Source organism: Symphalangus syndactylus, chromosome 24 (assembly GCF_028878055.3).
Source record: "Symphalangus syndactylus isolate Jambi chromosome 24, NHGRI_mSymSyn1-v2.1_pri, whole genome shotgun sequence".
NCBI lineage: Eukaryota > Metazoa > Chordata > Mammalia > Primates > Hylobatidae > Symphalangus > Symphalangus syndactylus.
In genome coordinates this window covers 41,573,408-41,594,790 of record NC_072446.2, presented here as the reverse complement: position 1 = coordinate 41,594,790, position 21,383 = coordinate 41,573,408, and the positions used below count along the sequence as shown (strand labels likewise).

At 51.6% G+C, this 21,383-nt stretch overlaps 1 protein-coding gene across 1 annotated transcript; it reads right to left on the bottom strand.

The window, feature by feature from the left end:
* Positions 1–11,573: 11,573 nt before the first annotated feature.
* Positions 11,574–16,282, bottom strand: SOX12 (SRY-box transcription factor 12). The gene has a single exon (XM_055265842.2). It carries the CDS (start codon positions 15,918–15,920, stop codon positions 14,976–14,978), a length of 945 nt encoding a protein of 314 aa, XP_055121817.1. The 5' UTR covers positions 15,921–16,282; the 3' UTR covers positions 11,574–14,975.
* Positions 16,283–21,383: the final 5,101 nt, after the last annotated feature.

The following is a 21,383-nucleotide window of genomic DNA, read 5'->3' as shown; positions in this document are numbered from 1 at the left end:
CTGGCACCAGCTACTGTATTGGATAGCATCATGTGAGTGAGTCTTGGATATTCCAGCCCATATGAGCCCTCAGATAGCATCATGTGACCACAAGAACTGTTCCATTGAATCTTGAAAACCCACAGAATATTGGCAGACACTAAAGTGGTTTGTTTTGCAGCAACGGACATCTAAAACCAATCCTTACTGTGGTCTATGCATCCTTACAGGATCTACTGCCTTCTCCTCCCAACCTTACTCTTTGCTGTCATCTTCTTCCACTCCCTCACTCCAGCCACACTGGTCTCCTGGCTATTCCTGGAATGAACCAAAGATATTGGGCAAAGTCCTACCTCCAGGCTCCAGGACCTCTGCACTTGTTTGTTTCTCTGCCTTTATTGCTTTTTCTCTTGATATCTGCATGGCCAGCTTCCTGCTTTATTCTCTGCTCATGTGTCACCTTATCAAGGAGGGTTTATTTAAACCCTGTGGTAGAGACATAGACTGCTCACCAAATTTCCATGTGCTTCACCTGTCCCCTTGGAGTTAGGCAAAGCCATGTGGTTACTTCTGGCGAATGAGCTATGAGCAGAATGATGCGTGTCACTTCTGGGCCAAAGAATTTTTTCCAGTTGCTACTGCTGCCTAACAAACCACCCTAAAACTTAGTGATTTGAAACTACAACAATCATTATTTTACTAACAAATCTGTAATTTGGGCAATTCTCAGCAAGAAGGCTCAAATCTGTCCCACTTGGCAATAGCTGGGTTGCTAAGCAAGGGACTGGACAGATTTACTTCCAAGGTGGCTTGCCCACCTGGCTGGCAAGTTGGTGATGGCTATTGTTGGGGCTCAGGTGGGGCTCAGGGCCAGGGGCCTTAGTTTTCCATGTGGTACTCTCCACGGTTTCTTAAGCTTCTGCATAGCCTGGTGGCTGGATCCCAAGAATGAGTATTCCAAGAAAGATGAGGTAAACACTGCAAGATTCCTAAGTCCAGAGCTCAGAAACTGCTCCAATATCACTCCCACTCTATGCGACTTGTCATAAGCCTACATCCAAGGGGAGGAGACTCCTCCCTCTCAGTAGCAGAAATGTCAAATAATTAGGGGGCTATGTTTCAAAACTGCTACAGCATTGAAGAGCTGATCCATGACCCTCCATCATCTTTTCTTCTGCCATAACAACTGTGGAGACTGCATGCTGACACGGTGGACCCGAAGATAGAAGCAGACTGGACTGCTGAGCCATTGCGTGAGGACAGCTGCTCTGGAAAGTCACAGTATCAGAATCTGTTTAAGCAGGAAATAAGCGTTCGTTGTGTTAATCCACTGGTATTTCAGAGTTCATTTGTTACTACGTCATAATGCAGCCTATCCTCATTGATAAAGAAATTGGTACCAGAAGTAGGGTGCTTATGTCACCAAAACCAAAATGTGCAGCATTGACTTAGTGGTTGTGGCAGCCAGCAGGGAAGCTGGTAATCCTTGTCATACAAAAGCAAAACATCTGGTAAAACTTTTACTGCCGTAACTTGGAGAGCAGACTCTATGGGCACCTTTGGCTGCATTTGTCAAAATATTCAAGAGAAAGATAAGCTCAGAAATGAACTGGCTGAACTGCAAGCAGAAATAAAAGGGAAATAAGTTCAGAAATGTAGGTCCTTGCAGAAGTGGAAAAGTCCGATGTTTCTGGATCCCAAGTAGAAAGAGATGAGTTTTAAAAAGGTGCTTAGCGTACTAACACTAGCAATTCATTAAAATGCTTCAGGGCAAAGACTGAGTGAAGAGTGTGGCCTTCACAGCAATTTTTAAAAATTTCTTTTCTTTTTTTTTTGAGACGGAGTTTTGCTCTTGTTGCCCAGGCTGGAGTGCAATGGCGCAATCTTGGCTCACCGCAACCTCCGCCTCCCAGGTTCAAGCAATTCTCCTGCCTCAGCCTCCTGAGTAGCTGGGATTACAGGCATACACCACCACGTCTGGCTAATTTTGTATTTTTAGTAGAGATGGAGTTTCTCCATGTCGGTCATGCTGGTCTCAAACTCCTGACCTCAGGTGATCTGCCTGCCTCAGCCTCCCAAAGTGCTGGGATTACAGGCATGAGCCACCACGCCCGGCCAAAACTTTCTTTTTTATCAATTAAAGTACTTCAAGGCTAGAATCAACTAAAGTACGAGGTTGGATTTTTGAAAGGCTTTGAGTGAAAAATGTCCTGTAAAAACTCTCAGAGCCAAGATCACTTTAGAGGTGCAACTCTACCACCTGTTATTCTTGCTAATTGCCAGCCATTACATTGAGAGTGACAGCTTTAGGATAGAAAGCAAAGGGAAAAAGCAGACTTAAGGACAATATATTGAAAAGTATTGTGGGCATGGTTTTAGTACCATTAACTACAGTCAAATGGATAAGAAACCTAAGGTTTTTTTTGAGATGGAGTTTCACTCTTGTTGCCCAGGCTAGAGTGCAATGGCACAATCTTGGCTCACTGCAACCTCCACCTCCTGGGTTCAGGTGATTCTCCTGCCTCCGCCTCCCAAGTAGCTGGGATTACAGGCATACACTACCATGCCCGGCTAATTTTTTGTATTTAGTAGAGATGGGGTTTCACCCTGTTGGTCAGGCTGGTGTCGAACTTCTAACCTTAGGTGATCCGCCCGCCTCGGCCTCCCAAAGTGCTGGGATTACAGGCGTGAGCCACTGCTCCTGGCCAGAAACCTAAGTTTTTCAGATAATTGTACTGCCAAAGAAATCACAAGCCTGGGCTAAAAAGCCTATGAGGCTGGGTGCCTATAATCCTAGCACTTTGGGAGGCTGGAGGCAGGTGGATTGCTTGAGCCCAGGAATTCAAGACTAGCCTGGCCAACATGGCAAAACCCTATCTCTACAAAATACACAAAAATTAGCTGGATGTGGTGGTGTGTGCCTGTAGTCCCAGCTCCTTGGGAGGCTGAGGTGGGAGGTTCACCTGAGCCCAAGGAGGTTGAGGCTGTGGTGAACTGCACTCCAGCCTGGGCAACAACAACAACAACAAAAAAGCCTGTGACCGTTTGGGTCTCAAAATGATCCTAGTCACTTCATACCCGTTAGGATGGCTACCATAAAACAAAACAGAATGACAAGTTTTGGCAAGGATGTGGGGAAACTGGAACCCTGTGAATTGTTGATAACAATGAAAAATGGTGCAGATGCTATGGAAAACACATAGTGATTCCTTGAAAAAGTAAAAATAGAATTACCACATGATCCGGCAATTTTACTTCTAGGTATATACCCCAAAGAACTGAGGCCAGGGGTGGTGGCTCACTCCTGTAATCCCGGCACTTTGGGAGGCAAAGGCAGGCGGATCACCTGAGGTCAGGAGTTTGAGACCAGCCTGACAAACATGGCAAAGCCTCGTCTCTACTAAATACACACACACACACACACACACACACACGCACACACACACAAATCAGGTGTGGTGGTGTGTGCCTGTAATCCCAGCTACTCGGGAGGCTGAGGCAGGAGAATCTCTTGGACCCAGGAAGTGGAGGTTGCAGTGAGCCGAGATTGCGCCACTGCACTCCAGCCTGGGCAACAGAGTGGGACTGTCTCAGAGAAAAAAAAAGAACTGAAAGCAGTGTATCTTGAAGAGACATTTCCAAACCCATTTTCATAGCAACATTATTCTCAATAGCTAAAAGGTGGAAGCAAGTGTCTATCAACAGATTAATGGATAAGCAAGATGTGATATACACATGCAATAGAATATTACTCAGCTTTAAAAAGAAGGAAATTCTGATACATGCTACAATGGACAAACCTTGAGGACATGATGCGAAGTGAAATAGACCAGTCACGAAAAGTAAACACTGTATGATTCTGCTTATATGAGACATATACCATAGTCAAATTTATACATACAGAAAGCAGAATGGTGGTTGCTAGGAGCTAGGGGGAGGGGGAAATGGAGAGTTAGTGCACAGTGGATCCAGAACTTTAGTTTTGCAGGATGAAGAGTTCTCAAGATGGATGATGGTGATGGTTGCACAACAATGTGACTATACTTAATATCGAATGAGTTGTACACCTAAAGATGGTTAAGATGGTCAACGTTATGCTATCTGTATTTTACTACAATATTTAAAAATTATATATATATATATATATATATATAGAGAGAGAGAGAGAGAGAGAGTTTCGCTCCTGTTGCCCAGGGTGGAGTGCAATGGCTTGATCTCAGCACACCGCAACCTCTGCCTCCCAGGTTCAAGCGATTCTCCTGCCTCAGCCTCCCGAGTAGCTGGGATTACAGGCACACGCCACCATGCCTGGCTAATTTTGTATTTTCAGTAGAGATGGGGTTTCTCCATGTTGGTCAGGCTGGTCTGGATCTCCCGACCTCAGATGATCCACCCACCTCGGCCTCCCAAAGTGCTGGGATTACAGGCGTGACCCACCGCGCCCGGCCCTCAAAATATTTTTTAACGATCCTAGGGTCCCTGACAGTTTACAGAAAGTGAGTGAGCTGAAAAAGCTACGTACCTCCCAAGGTACTTTTGGGCCTTCTTGCTTCCAGTGGATTCCTTGTTCTTTCCTGCTTTGCAGAGCTGACCTCTGGAAGCTACTCAGCCTCCTTTGTCAGCTGGCCTCTAGCTGAGGTCACCCAAGGTGAGGCACCCACAGGAAGCTGGAGGGAGAAAGGGAGAAGCCAGGCTTTTTCTTCCCAACCTTCTCTGACTTCCCTAGCCCATCTTGACTGATACAACCCCCTCATCTAAAATAGTTGCCCCTCCTTATACTTTGTCCCCTTCACTGCATGATATCATTATGTGCATTTATCTGCTTATTCATTATATGTTTCCATCTACTAGAGTATAAGCTCTGTGAGGGAAGGCACCATGTCTGCTTTATTCACTGACGAATCCCCAGTCCTTAAGACAGTGCCTGGAACATAGTAGGTGCTCAGTAAAGGTTTATTGCAAAAGTGAATAAATTTAGTAGTCGAACCAAACGCATACAAGAGAAGAGGGAAGTGCTCATTTCAGCAGCACATATACTAAAATCAGAACAATACAGAGGGCTGGGCACAGTGGCTCATGCCTGTAATCCCAGCACTTTGGGAGGCCGACACTGGCGGATCACTTGAGGTCAGGAGTCTGAGACCAGCCTGGCTAACATGGGGAAAACCCGTCTCTACCAAAAAATACAAAAAATTAGCCTGGCGTGGTGGTATTCACCTATAATCCCAGCTACTTTGGTGGCTGAGGCAGAAAAATCGTTTGAACTTGGGAGGTGGAGGTTGCAGTGAGCTGAGATTATGCCACTGTACTCCAGCCTAAGTGACAGAGTGAGACTCCATCTCAAAAAATAGAAAAGAACAGGCTGGGCACAGTGGCTCATGCCTGTAATCTCAGAGGTTGGGAGTTCAAGATCAGCCTGGCTAACATAGTAAAATCCCATGTCTACTAAAAATACAAAATTAGCTGGGCATGGTGGCATGCACCTGTAATCCCAGCTACCTGGGAGGCTGAGGCAGGAGAACTGCTTGTACCAGGGAGGCAGAGGTTGCAGTGAGCCAGGATCGCACCACTGCACTCCAGCCTGGGCGACAGAGTGAAAGTCGGTCTCAAAAAAAAAAAAAAAAAAAAGAAAAGAAGAAGAAAAACCATGAGGAGCATATGACAGGTAATCACAGTCTGAAATGAAAGCCAGAGAGGTCAAAGATCTCCAAGTCACACAGCAAATCCTCCACTGACCTCAAACCCAGGTCTCTGTGTATTCTGGGTTGTATCCAGCTCTACACAGAGACCCTTGGCCTCGGGTTTTCTGGAGGAGAAAGAGCAAAACTTGACATTTAGTTAAAAGGAAACCCTGAAAACAGCTGAGGGTGAGAAACTGGGTTGCTAAGAAACCCCCAAGGATGGGGGAGAGGGTTGGCATCCATTGCTAGGCAACCTAGAGGAAGCTAGACAGGCAGGTTTGGCTACAGACACCTTTCTCCCTCCTCTTCATAGACTCCTAGAATGCCAGGCTAGATATACTCTTAAGAGACATCTAAGGCTGGGTGTCATGGCTCACACCTGTAATCCCAGCACTTTGAGAGGCCGAGGCAGGTGGATCACTTGAGGTCAAGAGTTCAAGACCAGCCTGGCCAACATGGTGAAACCCTGTCTCTACTAAAAATACAAAAAAATTACCTGGGCCTGGTGCATGCCTGTAATCTCAGCTACTCGGGAGGCTGAGGCAGAAAAGTCACTTGAACCCGGGAGGCAGAGGTTGCAGTGAGCCGAGATCACAGCACTGCACTCCAGCCTGGGTGACAAGAGTGAAACTCGGTCTCAAAAAAACAAAAACAAAAACAAAACAAAACAAAAAGAGACTTCTAGTCCAACCACCTAATCATACAGATGGGGAAACTGAGGCCTCAAAAGGCAAGGTGATGAGCCCAAAGTCCCTCTAATTCCTCCACATGAGCAAAGATAAATAGCATGGGTGAGGCAGGAAGCATTGTCACTGGAGAGTGGCCTGGCGTAGCTGAGGATAAAGTGACTGAAGATAAATCTATAAAAGAGTGAGGGAGTCAACTGCAAAATGCCTTGAATTTCAAGTCAAGAACTTGAGAGTTTATCCTGAGGGTAGTAAGGGGCCATCGAAAGGTTTACAGCAATGGTCAGGTTTGTATTTTCAAAGGACCCCGGCTGGGCATGGTGGCTCACGCCTGTAATCCCAGCACTTTGGGAGGATGAGGTGGGCAGATCATATGAGGTAAGGGGTTCAAGACCAGCCTGACCAATATGGTAAAACCCCGTCTCTACTAAAAATACAAAAATTATCCAGGTGTGGTGGCATATGCCTGTAGTCCCAGCTACTCAAGAGGCTGAGGCAGGAGAATCGCTTGAACCCAGGAGGCAGAGATTGCAGTGAGCAGAGATTGCACCATTGCACTCCAGCCTGGGCAATAGAACGAGACGCAGTCTCAAAAAAAAAAGAAGACCCCTTGGAGGCCGGGCATAGTGGCTCACACCTGTAATCTCAGCACTTTAGGAGGCCAAGGCAGGAGGATCTCTGGAGGCCAGGAGTTTGTGACCAGCCTGGGCAACATAGCAAGACCCCATGTTTACCATAAAAAAAAAAAAAGACTCCTTGACCCCTTGGGCTGCAGTGTGAAGACTCGGGATAAAGTCCAAATACCTTCAAGGTCCTTCTCACTCTTGCCCGTCACCCTCCTCTCTCCACATCATCCCCGCAAGCTGGTTAGCTTCTGTGTCAGCCACTCTTACCAGGTCTTCCCATGTACTGTTGCTGGCATCTGTAAAGTCCTTTCCTTCACCTCTCTCTTCCTTATCCTATTGTTCCAGTTATTGCTTCATAACAAACTGCCCCAAAACCTAATAGTGTGGACAACTGCCATCTCATTATGCTCGTGGACTCTGTGGGTCAGGAATTCAGACAGGACATAGAAGGGATGGCTTGTCTCTGCTCTGTGATGGCTGGGCCTCTGCTGGGAAGGACCTCCAACAGCTGGGAGTGACTTGAATTACGAGGGGCTGGAATCACCTGGAGGCTTCTCCACTCATAAGTCTGGTGCCTGGGCTCAGCTGTCAATTGGAGTACCTACCTACACATGGTCTTCCCACGTGGCCTGGGCTGCTTCACCACATGGCAGTCTTGGCTGTTGGCCTTTCAACATGGCGGTTCAGTGTGACTTAGCCTTGGAAATCCTGCAGCATCATGTCTGCTGTGTCCTGTTGGTTACAAGTGGATCATGAAGGCCCAGCCCAGATTCAAAGGGAAGGTAATTTAAAGGAGGAATGTCAAATAACGTGTAGCCATGTTCTAAGGTCATCACATCCTACTGAGGTTTCAGGCCACAGCTTAAACATCACTTCCTCCAGGGAATGACCTGACCACACCCCACTCCATGTCTGGGTTAAACGTCTCCTCAGTGTTCTCCCAGACTCACTGTCCATCGCCAGCAAAGCATTTCCATTCCTGGGTTTGTGTGTCTCCTCAGACCTGTGAGCTCACTGAAGACAAACCACGTTTTTCACTTTTGTATGCCCAGCACCTAGCACGCGGCCTGGTCAAGGCAAAGCTTCCCCACCCTGCCCCTTTTTTTTACGGGCAGGGTCTAACTCTGTCACCCAGGCTGGAGTGTAGTGGCGTGACCATGGCTCACTGCAGCCTTGAACTCCTGGGCACAAGAGATCTTCCCGGCTCAACCTCCCGAGTAGCTGGGACTATAGGCTCACGCCACTGTGCCTGGATAATTTTTTAAATTGTATTTTTTAGAGGCAGGGTCTTGTTTTCTTGCCCAGGCTGGTCTCAAACTCCTGGCTTCAAGTGATCCTCCCACCTCGGCCTCCCATAGTGCTGGGATTACAGGCATGAGCCACCATGCCCAGCCCAGACCCTTAATAATGTTTATTGAATGGGTGGGTGAATGTGCTAAGGCATGGAGTCCAATCCAGAGTCATTCCTTCCTTATGAAGCTTACATACAAATTGGAGAGAGAGAGACAAAAAATAAAAACTACATGTGATAAATGCCAGATAGTGATAAATGCTATTAAGAAAAATAAAGCAAAGTAACAGGATAGTTTATGGAGGATGTTACTTTATACGGATGGTCAGGGAGGACACTGTGAGGTACTCCCTGTGCCTACTCCAGGGCACTTTGAGGTAGTGCCCTGGGAGCTGAGACCTGAGGGAAGTAAGACGTGGCTACCTGGAGGAAGAGTATTTTTTTGTTTGTTTGTTTTTTGAGACGAAGTCTCGCTTTGTCTTGCCCAGGCTGGAGTGCAGTGATGCGATCTCAGCTCACTGCAGCCTCTGCCTCCTGGATTCAAGCGATTCTCCTGTCTCAGCCTCCTGAGTAACTGGGACTGCAGGCATGAGCCGCCACGCCCAGCTAATTTTGTATTTTTAGTAGAGACGGGGTTTCGCCATGTTGGCCAGGCTGGTCTCGAACTCCTGACTTCAGGTGATCCACCCACCTGGACCTCCCAAAGTGCTAGGATTACAAGCATGAGCCACCGCGCCCGGCCGGAGGAAGGGTATTTTAAGCAGAGGGAAACACATGTGCAAAAGCCTTCAGGCGGAAGTATGATGGCACTTTTGAGGAACAGCAAGGAGACCAGTGTGACTGGGCATGTGAGAAACAAAAAAAGTAGAAGATGAAGCCCAGGCTGAGCCACAGGCCACTTCTCATGGGGCTTTGCAGGCCATGCTGAGGACTCTGGCTTCTACTGAATGAGAGTCTTTGGAGAGTTTTGAACAGTGGCAGGGTGTGCTGGGATTTACAGTTTAACCAGATCACTCTGGCTTCTGTGTGGACAATAAGACTATGAGTGGGGCAAAGGAAAATGCAAGGAGCCCTTCGTATGCCCTTATATCCTGGACCCAGAGGCCATGGAGTATGTGAGAAGTGACAAGACACAGGGCATATTTTGAAGGTAGAGCCAACAGGGCATAAGGGAGATGGTGCTGGGAGGAAAAGAGGCATCAAGGATAACTGAGAGGCTTTAGCCTTTCATTTCACATCAGCTGTGAAGATGTGCTGTGCGGAAGCAGGCTTGGGAGCACTGTGGAAACGAGTTCATTTTTTGGCATGTCAAGTTTGAGGTGCCAATTAGATATACCAGTGAAGATGACAAGAAGGCAGCTAGTCTAGCCATGTCTGGGATGGAGATGTAGACCTGAGAATTCTCAGCTATGATACTTCAGCTTCCCAAGTAGCTGAGACTACAGGTATGTACCACCATGCCTGGCTAATTTAAAAAAAAAAATTTTAGTAGAGATGAGGTCTTGCTATGTTGGCCAGGTTGGTCTCGAACTGCTGGACTCAAGAAATTCTCCCACCTTGGCCTCCCGAAGTGCTGGGATTACAGGTGTGTGATAAGCAGAATTCTAAGATGGCCCCCAAGATTCCCAGTCTCTGATGTAGCTGCCCTAGACAGCCGCTTCCCTTTGAGTGTGGGCAAATCTAGTATGATAGCTGTCACTCTTATAAGGCTACAATATACTGCAAAGGTGAAGAGATTTTTTGCAGATATAAAAATCCCATATTAGTTGATGTCTAATCAAAAAGGAGATTTTCCTGGGTGAGTCTGACCTAATTAGGGAAGGCTTTCTTTTTCCTTTTTTTTTTTTTTTTTTTGAGACAGAGTCTCGCTCTGTCGCCCAGGCTGAAGTGCAATGGCTTGGTCTTGGCTCACTGCAACCTCCGCCTCCCAGGTTCAAGTGATTCTCCTGCCTCAGCCTCCCAAGTAGCTGGGATTACAGGCGACTGCCACCACGCCGGGGTAATTTTTGTATTTTTAGTAGAGATGGGGTTTCACCATTTGGCCAGGCTGGTCTCGAACTGCTGACCTCAGGTGATCCACCGACCTCGGCCTCCCAAAGTGCTGGGATTACAGGCATGAACACACCATGCCCAGCCAGGAGAGGCTTTTAAAAGAGAGCTTAAGCCTTCCCTGAGCCAAGTGACTCCAAGCAGCAGAAAAATTCTCCTCTGGCCTTAACAAAATAAGTTGCAATATTTTGAGAAGGATGGGGAGGCCCTGTGGGGGCCATGTGGCAAGAAACTGAGCAGCTTGTAGTAATCAAGAGTGGTACTAACTGACAGCCAGCAATAGAACAGGGATCTCTGTCCTAGAAACACAAGGAACTGAATTCTGCTCACTACCATGAGAGCTTGGAAAAGGCTGCTGAGCTCCAGGAAGGAATGCGGGCCACCTGCACCCCAGTTGCTGCCTTGTGAGATCCTGAGCAGAGACCCAGCTAAGGCATGCTGGACTCCTGACCCATGGAGACTGAAATAACAAATGCATGTTGTTTTACACTGCTAAGCTTGTGGCAATTTGTTACGCAGCAATAGATAAGAAACAATACAACAGCGTATGTTGTTTTGAAAGCCGTGGAAGCAGGGTGGCTAACACCACCCAGGCAAGGGGCATGACCCCGCAATGAGTCAATGCATGAATGGAGTGAGACTGGAGTGGGAGTCAGTTCCTTGGCCTGGGACACACCCTGACTCCCACCTTCCAACTGCACAGAACCTTGGTTCTACTCCTCTTAGCCACTAGGTGGCCCCAGAGACCCCATAAGGAGTTGTCTCCCCCACCTTTCAGGTCAGCATCTGAAGGAACCAAAATGAGATGGGCCCTCTCCTAGTCCTATTACCGACTCCCAATACGGCCCACAAAGGGGAAGAGGCTTGCCCAAGGTCCCACAGCTCTAGCATTATCTCCGGTCAGGCATTTTACCGTGCACCCCATTCCAGGCTATTCTGTAAAACAAACTCAGATGACGACCTCCCTCCCACCTGCTTTTACCAGGGGACGGACTGGCAGTGAGAATGGCATCAGCAGGGGGCCCTGGAGGGCCTGCGGGCTGAGGCTGGAGTCTCTAATTGACGTGACTGGTGTGCAGACTAGGAAAGTGTGCAGCCCCTAGGTTGGTGCTGATGGCATCGGTGAACAGACTCTTGACATTGGGATATATCCAAGAGGCCTAGCTGCAGTTGCTGGGCCACTGACCCAATTCCCTTTGTCCAGTCTCTTGAACCCTCTGTTGTAGACTGGATTTCTCTAGAAACAGACAATGAGACTGAGTTTGGGTTGCAAGATGTTTATTAGGAATAAGCACCTGTGAAAAGAAGAGGAAGCAGGCCTGGGCATAGGAAGTCAAACTGTGCTGCAGGCCTGACGAAGCCCTGGCTGGCCTGGGCCTGCTGGGAGTACTGTCTGTCAGTGTCCGTCCCATGTTGGATTGAAATGACCAGGTGTTTATACCATGCCTCACTCAGACATCAGACACAGGCTGCCCCAGGAAGGGCGTGGTCTCAGGTGAAGTGGCTCTCTGCAGCTGCGGCCACCCTAATGGCACTTCCCATAGCTGGGGAAGTCCTCCCTTGAAGGGAGTTCTGGGGGCAGGTGTCCCTATCTTCCACACCTTCTCAACTCTACCTCCTCTTACAGGGTTTTTTTGTTTTTTGTTTTGGCCAGCTTGCTTTCAACCAGAGAGGCTGAGAAGACGCAGTCACTGTAATTTCCACACTCAGCCCTGGCTCCTACTGGGAAAACAGAGGCTTTGTCCCAGCTTAGGAATACACTGGATCTGACAGATGAAGAATTAGGGGGAGGGGTGTCAGAGGAACAAAGGAGGGAAAAGCCTTGGATCAGTTGTAAAACACCAGTCAGAACCTCAAAGACAAGAATCACTATACTTCTGTTGCTCTTTGGTCATTCAGTTAATCTACTCTGCAGGCCAATGTGTGCCAGGCACTGGGACCAATCCCACCACTCCAGGCCCTCAGCTGGGGGCCTAACACAATCTGCAGATTCAAACAGGGAGGGAGAGGCAGCACCCTGAAGCCATGCTTCACCAGGAGGCAGAACCAAGCCCTGTCTCTGACCTTGGCTGCTTGCAGGCCCTCCTGTAAGTTGCTTTCCCGTCTGATCCTGTTTCCTCCTCTGACAATGGAGTAACACGATGGGCACCATGTTGAATGCTTCTCACCTCAAACTTCATTTCACCCTGTGAAGCAGCTACTATTATTATCCCCATGTTACACATATGGAAAGAGTTGGGACTTAGTTAATTTGCTCAATCAAGGTCACATGGGTGCTCAGTGGTGGAGCTGGGCTTTGAGTCCATTGTGGCCCAATCTTGCTTCTTAATCCTCATTAAAGGCACAGAAAGGCATGGTCAAGCCAGCCCCCTCGGACCAGACCTGCCTGCATACTTGTTTCATTTGGCCCACAGAGATTTAAAAATATGAGTCAGCTTTCATTTTGAAATTAAGATGATTCAGAAACATCCATCCAGCTTCTCTTGAAAAATCTGGCCACCTGGCCACTATGGACTGCATTCCCACAGGGTCACAACTGGCAGGAGGTAGTCCCCTTGAAGTGGGTCACGACACCAGTGTCCACCCAGAGTCACTCGTCTATGTTACCTGCCTGGTCCCTACAGGGATGAGTTTGCTATTCTTCATGAAGGCCAGGGAGTCCTGACATAGAGGCCTAGACAGGCCAGGTGGCTTGCCCTGGGACACCCAGCTCGGGCCCAAATCACACGGACTTGAATCTGGCAAACTGTTTAGGGAGGGTTGGGGAAGAGCACAGACATGCAGAACCACAGGGCAAGGTCGGGGCAAATACACTTTATTCAGTCCTGGCATCAGACTGGCGGAGTCCTGCTGTGGGTGCCAGTGCCCCAGACGGAGGGACCCCACCCCTCAGCTACGAGACTAGTTCTCCAAGACCACAGACAGTGACATCTCTTCACTCACATGACATTTTTTTCATTGTCTTTTTTTGTTGTTGTTGTTTTTCTTAAAAAAAAAAAAAAAAAGAAATAGAAAGAAAGAGCGCAAGAAAGGCCCAGAGCCGGAGCACCAAGCTTAAAGGAGGCAGCTGGTGGCTTTGTCAGCGACGGGAACGCGTGGGGCAGAGACCTGCAGAGACCCTGGGCAGGGGTCCGGAGGACTCTGGGACCGTTTGTTCCTGAGATTTGTGTGTGTGAATGAGAGTGTGTGAGCCACCCGGGAGGGTGAACACACGCCGGTGAGATACAGGTAGTGAGGGCAAGGGGGGGTGTGGGGAGGCCGGAGGGGCGGGGCTGGGCAGAGAGATGGCGGCGTGAGAGGGGTCACAGCATCAGGGACAGGGCTCCCGAGGGCACCCTGAACTGGACACAACTTCCTCCTAACAGCAGCGTTCTCCCCATTTCTCACGTGGAAAAACCGAGGTGCAAACGGCCCATCTCTACTCGGAATCCATTCTCAGTCTCACTGGCCAAGTCGATGGTCTCTCCCAAGCCAGATGTTTAAAAGCGAGAGTCTTCCTGCCATCACATCTGCTATCCACGCCTCAGTCCCAAACCCCTAGCACCAAAGTGCCTCAGTTTTTCCCGCTGAATACTGCAGCTTGAGTACTGAGGGTGGACCTGGGTGACAGGAAGGGTCGGTGGGCTTAGGAAGGAGCCCAGGTTGCGGGTGCCCTGAGGTGAGGGGGCACTTCCCAGGAGGGGGTGGGAAAGGAGAAGCAGGGATCCTGTCCCCAAACAGACTGGTAAGGTGTCTTGGTTTTTAGTTTTCTTGGGTGGTCCCTTCCTCTACTGCTGGATTTCCAAAGAAAGACCCTACCTCCCAATTCCCAGTTGGGGGAAAAAAGGGACGTACAGATAGGCTGTAGAGGCAGCCACGCGACCGGAGAGGTGGTGCGCGTGGGTGTAGGAGACCCCATACCGGAAAAGGGGCTATGCCACTTGGGAGAGTTTCAGGCCCAAACCAACCCTTCCGAGTACTCCTCCCATTAAGGCAGTGACGCCCCGTTGGGTGGAGAGGAAACCTAGGGCTCCCGGATCAAAGGATTTCCCAGGATCGCTCTATATTCGCCCCCGCTTTTGCTCGGAGAGGGCGAAGAGTGCGGCTCCACTGGGACCAGCCCCCTCCTCCCCAGAAGTATTAAGCATGCGCATGAAGGGGGTGGACCCCAGCGGAGGGGCGGGCCCTAGCGCTCCGGGGATAAAAGGAGTGCGCCCCTCCCCCCAGGGAAGGGAGGGGCACAGGAGGAGCGTGCGTTGCCACCCAGCCGCAACGCCCCCCTAACCCAGAGAAGGCAGGCTGGGCGAGGGAGGAGGGATTCCGGAGCAAAAGAGGGGGCGGGTCCTCCGGCCACGAGGAGGGGCGTGTGCAAAAGGGGGGAGGGGTGCAGGTCTGTAGGAGAGGACGGGAGGTGTATCGGAGGGGGCTGGCTGCTGGTGGCTGTGCAGGAGGGGGCAACGTGGGGAGGGGCTTGGGTATCAGGGAAGGGGTGGGGGTTGGGCTGCCTTGGGGTGTGTCTGCGGGGGAGGGGCATGTCTGGATCTGAGGGGGGATGGGCACGTCCAGGAGGGGGGAGGCTGCGCGGGAGATGGGGTGCCAGCCTCGGCCTCCGAGGGGCCCCAATACCTGATTCCTGTATGTAAACAGCTGGTTTGGGGGCGTGCGCGCCCCGCTGACGGTGGGCTCAGTAGGTGAAAACCAGGTCGGCGATGCTAGACGGGCGCCAGTCCCCCGCGATCATCTCGGTAACCTCGGGGGTGCAGTAGTCCGGGAACTCGAAGTGCGACGTGCCCGAGGGAGGCTGCAGGTCCGGGTCGCGATCCAGGGCACTGCAGTCCAGGCCGGCCGGGCCAGGGGGCAGCCTGGACAGAAAGCCCAGCGACTCCTCCCCCGACGCCACTGTCTCCTCTTCGCCCTCCTCAGCCGTTGCCGCCTCCTCCTCCTCTTCCTCCGGCTCCTCGTCCTCCGACGGTGTCGGGGAGGCGGCGGCGGCGGCCGCTCCCTCGCCCGACGGCCCTTGGGCGCGCTCCGCTTGTCCCCGGGCGGCCCGTCCCGCCGGGACCATCCTCCACAGCTCCCGCCCCGGGGTCTCGACCAGGCGCACTTCCAGCAGCTCCTCGTCGTCTTCTTCATCGTCGTCCTCGGGCGCCGCCGCCCCGCCCCCCAAAGGCCCTCCCGCTGCTCGGCGGCCCCCGCGGCCAGGCAGCTGCGGCCCGGGCTTGAGCCGGCTGCCGCCACCGCCACCACCGGGGGGGCGGGGCCGCGCCTTGGCGGGCGCCCCCTTGCTCTTTTTGCGCGGCCGGTACTTGTAGTCCGGGTAATCCGCCATGTGCTTGAGGCGCAGCCGCTCCGCCTCCCGTACGAACGGGATCTTCTCCGAGTCCTGCAGCAGCTGCCAGCGGCGGCCCAGGCGCTTGGAGATCTCGGCGTTGTGCATGTCGGGCCACTGGTCCATGATCTTCCGCCGTTCGTGCTGCGACCACACCATGAATGCGTTCATCGGCCTCTTGATGTGGCCGCTCGGGGTCTTGCACCAGCCGGGTTCGCGCGCCCCCTCCTCGGCCGGCCCGGGTCCCGGGGGCGGCGGCCCGCCGTCCCGCTTGGCCCTCGCGCCCCGCTGCTGCACCATCGCGCCTGGGCCCGGGGCCGCTAGACGCCGCCGGGGGCCGTCCGCATCCTCCGCGGCAGGGGGTGGGGGAGGAGGCAGCGGCGACGGAGGGGCGGCCCCGCCCCGCGACTCGGCCCGGCCCCTGAGAGCTGGGGAGCGAGGGGCTGGGCGCTCGGGCCCAACGGACGGCGGGGGGAGAAGGTCAGCGCGATCTCAGGCGGGCTCGGCGCGCCCCCGCCGCCTCCGGCAAGTTGCGTCCTGGCACACAACACACATTGTTTTGCGGGGGCCGAGGAATCGCACCCTCCGGGCCCCCGCGGGCTCTTCCTGCAGCCTCCGGCTCCGCCGCGGCCCGCGCGCGCCGCTCTCCGCCCGGCCGCCGACGCCTTTCAGTGTCTTTCTCCCCGCGCGGCCCCGCCGGCGCGCGCGCCACCCCTCCCCCTCGCCGTCTGCGGGCTGCTGCGGCGCGCGCGGGGCCGCCCCGTGTAAACACCGAGGTGCCCGCTTGGGCTGCGGCCGGGCCACGCCTCGCGCTCGGGCGTCGCGTCACCCGTTGCTGGGCAGAGAAGCCGGTATTTGCATCTCCCAATCGCTGGCCGCCGGAGTGGGGCGGGGCTCGGGCTGCGGGGCTGGGCGGTCTTGCGGCTGGGATTGGGGGAGACCGGCGAGATCGGTTTCTTTTCTTAGGTTAGGGGTTGGAGGAAGGGTAGGGGACGCGAGCCTGCTTCCATCTGACGCTGGACGCTTGTCCCTGCTCCGCGTTGCCTTTTAAATTTTAGCTCATTCCGAGACACCTGCCGTCAGGTAGGATTTCCGCCCTTTCGTCTTTCAGGGACGTCTTTTCGGACCATCCCAGAAGAGAATTTGGGGGGACCAAGACTAGGAAAGCTCCTTCTTAAGGGGACAGACTCAGGTTGTCGTAGATGTTGCCGCCGCCTACTACACACAGGGTCCAACCACGTATGGGACCAGCAAATGCTTTTGGACCCAGTGAACAAATACCTTTCTCATATATATGTATATTTAATCTCGTTCGAAGCTCCACAAGAATCCGGAGGGAGAAGGGAATATGATAATATGATGCTCACTTTCCAAATAGGAAGCACCGAGGACACGCAGACTAGGATTCGATTCCTAGGCTCGCGGTCCCAGCTGTCTCTCCCCTGCTCAGCACCAAGGGCCGCGGGGCACCTCGCCTGCCAGCCAAAGGTCCTGAGCTGGGCGGACTTCCCGCTTTTCACAAACCGCAGGCGACATTCGGGGATGCGTGGGTGCGCCATTCCCAGGTCCTACCCCACCCCGTAGCCTGCGCGGTGCCCGACTTGGGCGCGTCGCCCCACCCAAGCCTGGAGAAGCATGCAGGGGCACGGGGCGGAGCCAGTCCTGGGGGCGTGGCCGGGTGGCCGGCACGAGGCGCGTGGCGGGGAGGGGCCGCGCGCTCCCGGCTCACCACGTGTGAGCCAGTTCGGGCACCACCGGGCGTGTGCCGCCCCTGGGGGAGGTCACCTTCACGGCGTCGTGAGCATGGGCGATGGGAGGGGGCGCTGAGGCCTCGCCCTTGGGAAGCAGGAGCTGGGAGGTGCCCGGATTAGGGTCTTTAAGGTGGCATTCCGCTGGGGCGTAGCGGGCATGGTTTCAGGCTAGGAGAATGCGCCTCTGGCGGTACAGCTCACCCACTTCTGGATGAGCGAAGGCCAAGAGCCGAGCTTGAGGGTGTGGGGCGGGGAGGAAGGACAGAGGTGCGGCGCGGGGGGCGGGGTGATGCTCTGGATGGCGGGGCGCGGGGTGGGGGTGGTGGGGAGAAAGTAATTGGAGCATCCCTGGAGGGAGGGGGCGACTCTTAAAGGCACAGGGCACTTGGAAAGAGGAGGCCCTGCTCCCGCCCACACGGTCCCTCCGCCTTTCAGAAGCTGAGATCTGGAAAACCCTACGTGTAAAACCTTTACGTCTGCAGCCTGAGCAGTCTACCCGATGGAGTCACACTTCCTGAGTTTACATTCCCAGTCCCTCCTTTTCCTTATCCTGAAAAAAGGGATAATTCAGTTTCTCGCTCACATGGTTGTTCTACAGATTAAATGAGATAATGCATGTAAACACATCCTGATACCTAGTGAATGTTCAATAAAACTTATGATAGATGGGACGCGGTGGCTCACACCTGTAATCCCAGCACTTTGGGAAGCCAAGGCGGGCGGATCATTTGCGGTCCGCCTGGCCAATATGGTGAAACTTTGTCTCTACTAAAAGTACAAAATAATGAGCCGGGCTTGGTGATGCGTACCTGTAATCCCAGCTACTCAGGAGACTGAGGTATGAGAATCGCTTGAACCCAGGAGGGGGATGTTGCAGTGAGCCGCTGCACTCCAGCCTGCGTGACAGTGAGACCCTGTCTAAAAGAAACCCAAAAGTTTTGAGAAACTAGATTTCCCAATAGTTAGGCAGGTCACCAGCAACCCAGAGACATCACCATAATGAGAAAAAAAATGGGCAGGGTGGGGACAGCTCTAATATTTCAGAAAAGGTATCAAAGTAATGATCGTAGGACAAATAAAAGCTGTCTTGGAATTATCAACACCTTAACACTTTTCCCATAAATAAAATATTTATTTTATTTTAGATGGTGTATGATGGGCACCACCATCTTTTCAATGCTTATGGCCTCTCAAAGATCTGTCTCTGACCCTGTAGCTGCTGCTGCTATTATTATTCCAATGTATTTGAATAGTTCCTAACCTTACTCACTGCCAAACTGATTTGGACAAGGATTTCACTCTTTATTCTCAGCAGTGAAAATGCTACATTCATTATTCACCCCTGCCTCCTTTCCTTCTTCCATCCATGCATGCATCCATTAATAAACATTTGACCCTGCGCAGTGGTTCACGCCTGTAATCTCAGCACTTTGGGAAGCTGAGGCAGGCAGATCACTTAAGGCCGGAGTTCAAGACCAGCCTGGGCAACATGGTGAAACCCCGTCTCTACAAAAAAAATACAAAAATTAGCTGGGCAGGGTGGTGCCTGCCTGTAGTCCTAGCTACTTGGGAGGCTGAGGCAGGAGGATTGCTTGAGCTGGAAAGGTGGAAGTTGTAATGATTGTACCTCTGCACTCCAGCCTGGGAGACAGAGACTTTATCTAAAAAAAAAAAAAAGATAAATAAATACATAAACATTATTAATACTTACCATTCCTTAGGCCCTCTGACGGACTGTGGGGAGCTAGAGATGGTTAAAGTCTGGCTGAATCTAGGCCCTGGAAGAACCTTGGACTGCCTTCCCCAGTGTAGACACCAGGACTTATTAATGACAGAGAAGATGGTGTGGGAAGTTCAGCCGAGAAGATAATGTCTTCACTTTTGTTTTTTTTATTTTCTTCCTCAACAGACATTTATGCAGTGTGTGATTCTTTCTAAAACAACTCCCTGGAAGAGAGGACATTTAATTCAACAATTTATTGGCCACCTACTGTGCGCCAGGCAGTGAACTTGGAACTGGGGCTACTGGGTTACAGCAGTGACCAAGACAGAGGTCCCTGTTCTTAAGGAGCAAGTGACGGCAACAGAAAAGAGCAGGTAAACAAATAAGATAATTTCAGATAGTTGTGACTGCTATAAAGAAAATAAAACTGGGTTGGGTGTGGTGGTTCACGCCTGTAATCCCTGCACTTTGGGACACCAAGGCGGGAGAATCGCTTGAGCCCAGGAGTTTGAGACCAGCCTGGGTAACATAGAGAAATCCCACCTCCCCAAAAATTCAAAAATTAGCCGGGCATGGTGGCAAGCACCTGTCGTCTCAGCTTCTGGGGAGGCTGAGGTGGGAAAACGCTTAAGCCAGAGATTTTGAGGCTGTAGTGAACTATGATGGTGTCACTGCACCTCAGACTGGGTGATGGAAAGAAGGGAGGGAGAGGCTGGGCAAGGTGGCTCACGTCTGAAATCCCAGCGCTTTGAGAGGCTGAGGTGGGCAGATGCTTGAGCCTAGCAGTTCAAGACCAGCCTGGGCAACATGGCGAAAGCCTGTCTCTACAAAAAATACAAAACTTAGCCAGGTATGATGACCCGTGCCTTTAGTTCTAGCTACTTGGGAGGCTGAGGCAGGAAGATCGTTTGAGCCTGGAAAGTTGAGGCTGCAGTGAGCTGTGATCGTACCACTGCACCCCAACCTGTGGGACAGAGTGAGACCCTGTCTCAAACAATGAAAAGAAAACAAGATAATGAGAGAGTGAGTGACTGGGACAGGAGATGATAGAGATGGGGGAGAGTTTAGATCTCATGATGATGAAGAACCATCCATGTAAAACATTCCAGGCAGAGGAAACAGCAAGTGCAAGGGACTGGAGATGAGAAAGAGACTGGGACGAGGTATTGAGAGGGCATGGACAGGCGCCAAGACCAGAGACGGGGGAGTGTACATGAGGAATACGATGCGTTTATGTTGAGCTGGAGCTGAAGGGCAATACAGTAGTTAGTCCTCAGAAGCCAAGTTATGGAGTTCCCTGGGTTGTGGGGAGCCAGGGACAGTTTTTTTATTGCAGGATGACATGATCAGAGGTGCACTCAGGAAGATTAAGGAGTTTCATGTGTTGTAGTTGGATTGGAGGAGGGAAATTTGGGGGGGGAGAGATCAGCCGGAAATTTTCTTGTGTTTCAAAAACATGTTCACAAATTTTTTTTTTTTTTTTCTTTTTGAGATGGAGTCTCGCTCTGTCGCCCAGGCTGGAGTGCAGTGGCGCGATCTCGGCTCACTGCAAGCTCCGCCTCCCAGGTTCACGCCATTCTCCTGCCTCAGCCTCCCAAGTAGCTGGGACTACAGACGCCTGCCACCACGCCCTGCTAATTTTTGTTGTGTTTTTTTAGTATAGACAGAGTTTCACTGTGTTAGCCAGGATGGTCTTGATCTCCTGACCTCATGATCCGCCCCCCTCAGCCTCCCAAAGTGCTGGGATTATAGGTGTGAGCCACCGTGCCCGACCCTTCACAAATTCTTTAATGTTCTTTCCTTCAAAAGGAAGAGCCTAATTCCTCCTCCCCTCCCCAGTTAAGTGTGAACTTGCCTCTAACTAATAGAATATGGCAGAAGTGATGGTTTGTGATATCTAAGATTGGACATAAAAGGCTCTATGTTTTCCTCCTGGCTGTCTTATTTTGTATCATTTATTCTGGGAGAAGTCAGCTGTCATGCGAGGGCACTCAAGCAGCCCTATGGAAAGCTCTATGTAGTGAGAAACTGAAGCCTCCTGCCAACACCAACAAGGAACTGAGACCTACTTCCAACAGCCATCTGAGTGATCCATCCTGGAATCAGATCCTTCAGCCCCAGTCAAGTCTTCAGATGACTGCAGCCCTGGCCAGCATCTCAACTGCAACCTCGTGAATGACCCTGAGCCAGAACCATGCAACTAAACTCTGCCTGGATTCATGACCCACAGAAACTGTGAGATGGTAGCTGTTTGCTTTGTTAAGCCTCTAAGTCTGGAAATAATGTATT

Bases quoted from the DNA above. Each gene is read 5' to 3' on its own strand.
- SOX12 (XM_055265842.2), bottom strand. From the start codon at position 15,920: ATGGTGCAGCAGCGGGGCGCGAGGGCCAAGCGGGACGGCGGGCCGCCG.